Raw genomic sequence first — 6297 nt, forward strand, 5'->3', positions numbered from 1 at the left:
TGTCTAGTCATAGGTCAATGTATATGCATAAATGAATAAAATGCATGAAAATATGTTAAAAATCTCAATATTCCTTTCGGATAAACTTTATCAACAACGTATTATTTTGAGACGCATGAACAGAATATATAATAATATGTCACATGGGTAATCAAGAACAAAGAGACCCCTATTATTTCTATGAATAGAGTCATTTATGATAATTGTGTGTTTGCTCGTTTCTTCTATATAACTTGGACCATGCCAAAAAGAAAGAAGGGATGACCTTAACATACCTGGAGTAGGAAAAACTCCTTATAATATTCTTGAAGATTGCACCATACTCTTTTGGAACTGCAAAACTTTACGTTGCTACGATTCTAACAATTTTCGTTGGAAACCTTCGTGGATTGAACTTAGAACCCCAAAAATCGGATTGAATTTTGCTTCTGTTCTTGAAGTCTTTAACGAATTGAGCTTCTGCTTTTTTTTTGAAGCAATTTGAAACTAGGAAAATGGTATGTAGGATTCTTACTTGGATTATGAACGTTCTGATTCTTTTTTGTCCAAATGGAAAATGTAACAAGACTTATAATAAGTTTTGTTTTGTTAAATTCTCATCTAACCTTAGGTAGCCACCTAAGCATAAATGACTAAGAGTCATTCTTAGTCCTGTGGCTTTGTGCTACGTTTTCTGGGGGAGGGGTAATTTATTAATTTTTATCCACTTATTAGTTAACTGGGTAATGTCTCATTACCCGGTAATTAACCAATTACCCGCATAATTTAAAAATTATCTCAAATTACTTAAAATTCTACTTATTTTTAATATACTTTATACATTATACTACCATGGTCATATGGTACCTTGCATGGTAGTAGTTTATCAGTAAGAGGTATTATCGCTCGACCCGTATTTTATCCCGAATTGGCCACTTTCAACGAAACTCATTTTCTTTAATTCGTGTACCCTTTATCCTTCATGACACTTATTTATCGCTTGTTATAAATAGCGTAAATACGTTAACCTCAAGATAATCTCATCCCCGAGTTTACGTCGATTAACTGAAGACGAAATTTTTAACGTACATAAATGCGAAATGTAACACCTTTCATTATCTTAAGGCAAAAACTCAAGATAGTGAAGAAGGCTTTGACATCCTGGAGTACGGAAACTTTTGGTGACAACTTCAAGCAAATTGCTTCGCTAGAAGATGTTATCAAGGTACATGAAGTGGAGTTTGAGCTCAATCCTACTTATCAAAATAGAGCTAAGCATCTAAGAGTCAAGTAGACCTCACTAGATAACTACATCTAGAAGAGGAGTTTTGGAGGCAGAAAGCTGGACTACAATGGTTTAAAGATGGTGATAGAAATACTAAGTTTTTCCATACTCATGTTAAGGGAAAGAGGAAGGGGTTGCAAGTATCTTGAATTTTGGACAACAATGGGAACTGGTTGGAATAAAAGAGGAGATGGCAAGGGAAGCAATGGAGTTCTTTCAAGCTCAGTTTACATAAGATAACATTCCAATAAACTTTGATATTGTGAACCATGTTCCTAAATTGGTTTCTGAAGAGCAAAACGAGAAACTGTGGGCAGAACCTACCATGGAAGAGGTACAACATGCAATTTTTTGTTTGAATTGTAATAGTGATAGTTGTCCAGATTGATTTACTAGCCAATTCTATCACTCTTGCTGGGATATAATTTGTGATGATGTTCTTGACATGGTTAGAGCATTCTTTTGTAGAGCAGAATTACTAAAATTCATTACGCATATCAACTTAGTGTTGCTATCAAAGAAGAAGAATGTGGCCATTTATTCAGACAAAATGCCTATTAGTTTGAGCAAACTTTCAAACAAGATCATCTCAAGGGTGCTTCATGAAAGGCTAGTAGATCTGCTACCTACTCTAATCTCACCAAATCAGGCAGGGTTTGTGAAAGGGAGGAGTATTGTGGAAAGTATACTACTGACTTAAGAGATTGTTTCTGACATTAGGAAGAGGGGTAAGCCTTCCAATGTGGTGATCAAACTTTACATGGCAAAGGCTTATGACAGGCTATCATGGTTATTCTTGACAAAAGTACTTAGGCAGATAGGCTTTGATGAGAAGATCATTGACATGCTATACATGTTGGTTTCTAATAATTGTTACTTAGTTCTGTTGAATGGACATGCCACTGGTTTCTTCAAGTCCAAGGGAGGTGAAGCAAGGTAATCCCTTATCTCCAACTTTGTTTATTCTGAACCGAAGTGGTAGGGAGAGCATTACATGCCTTGTATGATAATCCAAATTTTATTGGTTATGGAATGCCTAAGTGGAGTCAAAACATCAATTACCTATCCTATGCAGATGATACTATTATATTTAGTTCATTACACTATAGGGCAATACAATTGATATGAATGTTCCGGAGGAGTATGAAAAGGCATCTGGACAAAAGGTGAACAAGGAGAAATCATCATTCTATATGCATGAAAAGGCAACGTACCATGAAGCCAATACTGTGCATTTAATCACAGAGTTTCAAAGGCATCCCTTTCCATTTACTTATCTAGGCTGTCCAATCTTTTATAGTAGAAGAAAGAAGGATTTTTCTAAGGACATCATTTTTAAAGTGCAGGCAAGGCTTCATTCTTGGAAAGGAAAGCTGCTATCCAACGGTGGAAGGGCAATATTGATTGCACATGTACTCGAAAGTATGCCTATGCATCTCTTATCTATGGTCAATCCTCTCAAACATGTTATAACAGAATTACATAAGATGTTTGCAAGATTTTATTGGAGTAACTCTGGAAATGGTAAGGAAAGACAGTGAGCATCATGGGATACTTTATGTTTACCAAAAGAGAAAGGAGGTGTTGGCTTGAATGATGTTTCAAAAACACTGTTTGGGAACTATGGTAGAATTTCAGAACTAAGAAGTCATTATGGACAACATATAAATACTACAGGAAGATTCATGAAGTACTTGTGCCTTGAAAGTATGGATCACAAGCGCGGAAGAAAATGCTACAAGTGAGATATATCATCGAGCATCAAATATGGTGGCAGTTAAAGAGTGGCAGTGCCTACTTTTGGTATGACAATTTGGTAGGTGTAGGGTCTTTATATCATGCCTCAGGACCGGATCATTGGTGTGATAAATCTGTTAAAAATGTTCATGAACTTATAGAGAATGGACAATGGAAGGTTGATATGCTGAGAGACTTATTACCTGATGAACTTTCTGAGCATATTATAGAAAATATTCAGCCTCCTACACTTTCTAATATACAATACAAACCATGGTGGCAACTATAACCCAAAGGAAAGTTTACTGTGAAATCATCCTAGCAATATGTAAGGAAGAAAAAGTAGGAAAACAAGTTGTACAAATTCATCTGGGTGAAGGGGGTTCCATTTAATCTTCTTTATGTGGAGATTATGGAAGACTAAATTACCATTAGATGGCATATTTAGAAGGTGTGGATATGTGGTTACATTAAGGTGTTGGTGTTGTAGAAGTCCTACAGAAGAAACTCTTGCACATGTATTCTTTAGATCTCTAGTGGCCAGATTCATCTAGAAATATTTTAGTTCAGTAGCAGGTATTAATATTGAAGGGAAGCTACTGATTCGGGTGATAAATGAGTGGTGGAGTAAGCCAGCTAATACAGGCCTGAAGATGGTCTACAAAGCTATGCCATCATTGATTATTTGGCATTTGTGGAAAAGAAGAAATGCATGAATGCATGGAAGAGTCATCAATAAGGTGATCTATGAAGTGCCCATATCCATACATATGTTGGTGAAGATTAGAAGACCTGCTTTTTCAAGGGTTACTGCTAACTGGCCGGACTTACATGATAAACTGATGGCTCATACACCAAAATTTAAGTACACTAAAGTCTGGTGGAATTTGCCTCCTACAGGCTGGATAAAGTGTAACACAGATGAAGCATGCAGAGGAAATGGTAGAGCTTCATATGCTTTCTGTATTAGAGATGGAATTGGTGACTTACTGTATGTGCAGGCAGAGGAAATCCATAATGCCAGCAACAATGTTGCTGAAGTAAAAGCAATCCTGGAAGCTCTAAGGTACATAGTACAATCATAGTTACCTCATTGTGTCATTGAGACAGACTCACTAGTGATGAAGATAGTGCTGTATGAAGTATGGGATCCTCCATGGCATATTGTGGGACAAGTGGCAGAAATTCTTATCTTATGTCTAGGTATGTAGTGGCAGTATCTCATGTGCTTAGGGAAGGGAATAAGCTAGCTGATCACCTGGCAAACTTAACCTTAGAGTTGAATGCTCATATTCAGGCTGAATCATTTGGTGATTTGGACAATCATGGGAAGAAAATCTTGAATAGTGACAAAATGCAGATCACATATATTAGAGAAAGGAGATTTAAGCCCAATCATTCATGATGTTAACTGAAGAAGATGAGGTGTTTTTGAGAGTGAGGTGGGGAGTCTGGATGGAAAGGATACTGGACAGGCGTCAAGGTGTTACATGACATGGAGTTGAACACCATGAATATCGTAAACCTCCTACTCAAATCTGGAAGGAGGAGAGTAAGAAGTCTTTTTTCACTAACGATAACTTCTGTTTTGCAGGTACAAAGAAGGGGGATGTTCTTTATGTATTGGCCAAACTTACTAGGGTGGTATTAGTATCTTTGATACTCAATCCCTATAGGTGTAACCAATATATAGTTCAGCTCAATAACACACAAAAAAGAATGAAGGCTTATAGGTGGCACACGATCTATGTGAGCAACTTAAAGAGGGCAACTGGGAAGCTGTGGATATTAACATGGTATGTCCAATGCATCCAATTCCTTTTGCTAATTAGAGATGACAACAGTCGCAAGCAGAAAAGAACTTCAATTATGTCTCTGAAGTATAGAGTGCCCAACTCCATACATTGTGAGATGTGTTCTTGGTGCAAAAATACGGGCTATGGGAGGTCAAAACGAAAGGAATCTCAATCACATACAGATTACATGAGGTATCAAGAAGCTATAACTAACTGGATTGTTCACATATATGCAAGGGGTACTACGAGAATATTGCAAGCGAAATCACAAACTCAAGGATCAATTAGTGCAGGACACAGTACGATGCTATGTTGGTCATGTGGGTTGGGTCGCGGATGAACAATTAGTAGCACATTTTGTAATATCACAATTGAGTTCATTACTCAGTTATGGTAATAAGATTTATGTACACTCTTGTTTTACTCTTTTGTACTTGGTTAGACATCGATACAATTTGTATATGGATTTTGTTATTATTAATAAAAAAAAACACCACTAAGCACTAATCTTAGTTGAATATTCTCTTAAAAAAGTGTCTTGAAACTTTTACAGATTTGAGAAATGATACAATCTTCCCTCCTTAACAATATTGGTTCTCAAGTGTTGCTAGGGCCTTTTTTTTAAGCCAACAGTCATTCCTTAAGTACTTGAACTTCTTAAGTTTTCTTAGCATTACTCACTTTTCCGAAGGACTCAAAACTTTGACTAACTCCCTAAATTTTCAAAAATTTCGGCAGAGTCTCTTCTGTAAATTGGACTATCTAAAAAAAATATTCATGTCACCAATACCACAACTACACCAACAACAGCCAGATATACCATAACAGGTCATTCATAGGCACCATACACAGCTCATAAACTAATTACTCACACTCCGGCAAGGAGGAGCCACAATAACCAACCAAAATCTACAGCACAACACTTCAGCAAAAATTAAATCACCTTAATGAATTAAATGTACTCTGGCATGGTATTAAATTATTTAATAACTAAATATACTCTGACGGAAACTGAATTACTTCAAAAACTAAGTGTAATATAGCAAGGACATAAACATATGCTAACTTGTGTTTAATAAATAAATATAAATGCCAAGCCAAACCTAGGTTCACATACCTTGATCCTCAAACAAATAAGGATACATCTTCCTCATATTTTCCTCAACCTCCCACGTAGCCTCTTTTGAATCATTATTACCCCACAAAACTTTTACCTCTCAACTTTCTTACTAGCCTATCGAGAATTTCTATAGGTATCTCCTTATAAGTCAAGCCTTATTTAATTTCTATGGTGTCGACAGGTGTTATATGCTACTCATCATGAATATACTTTCTAAATATAGACACATGAAAGACAGGATGAACAGAGAACAACTCAATGGGTAACACTAGTTCATAGGCCATTTTTCCCTTTTTTTCTAAAATCTCATAAGGCACAATAAATCCAGGACTAAGTTTTTCTTTCTTACCGAACCTCATAACTCCTTTAATTGGTGAAAC

At 36.2% G+C, this 6297-nt stretch overlaps 2 protein-coding genes across 2 annotated transcripts; both read left to right on the plus strand.

Moving 5' to 3' along the window:
* Positions 1-1072: 1072 nt before the first annotated feature.
* Positions 1073-2204, plus strand: LOC142181871 (uncharacterized). The gene is made up of 2 exons (XM_075255507.1): positions 1073-1269; positions 1985-2204. The coding sequence occupies exons 1-2, from the start codon at positions 1073-1075 to the stop codon at positions 2202-2204; spliced, it is 417 nt and encodes a 138-aa protein (XP_075111608.1).
* A 184-nt stretch (positions 2205-2388) lies between these two features.
* Positions 2389-3290, plus strand: LOC142181872 (uncharacterized). Its single transcript, XM_075255508.1, has 2 exons — positions 2389-2788; positions 3163-3290. Exons 1-2 carry the CDS (start codon positions 2389-2391, stop codon positions 3288-3290), a joined length of 528 nt encoding a protein of 175 aa, XP_075111609.1.
* Positions 3291-6297: the final 3007 nt, after the last annotated feature.

This window comes from Nicotiana tabacum, chromosome 6 (genome assembly GCF_000715075.1).
Source record: "Nicotiana tabacum cultivar K326 chromosome 6, ASM71507v2, whole genome shotgun sequence".
NCBI lineage: Eukaryota > Viridiplantae > Streptophyta > Magnoliopsida > Solanales > Solanaceae > Nicotiana > Nicotiana tabacum.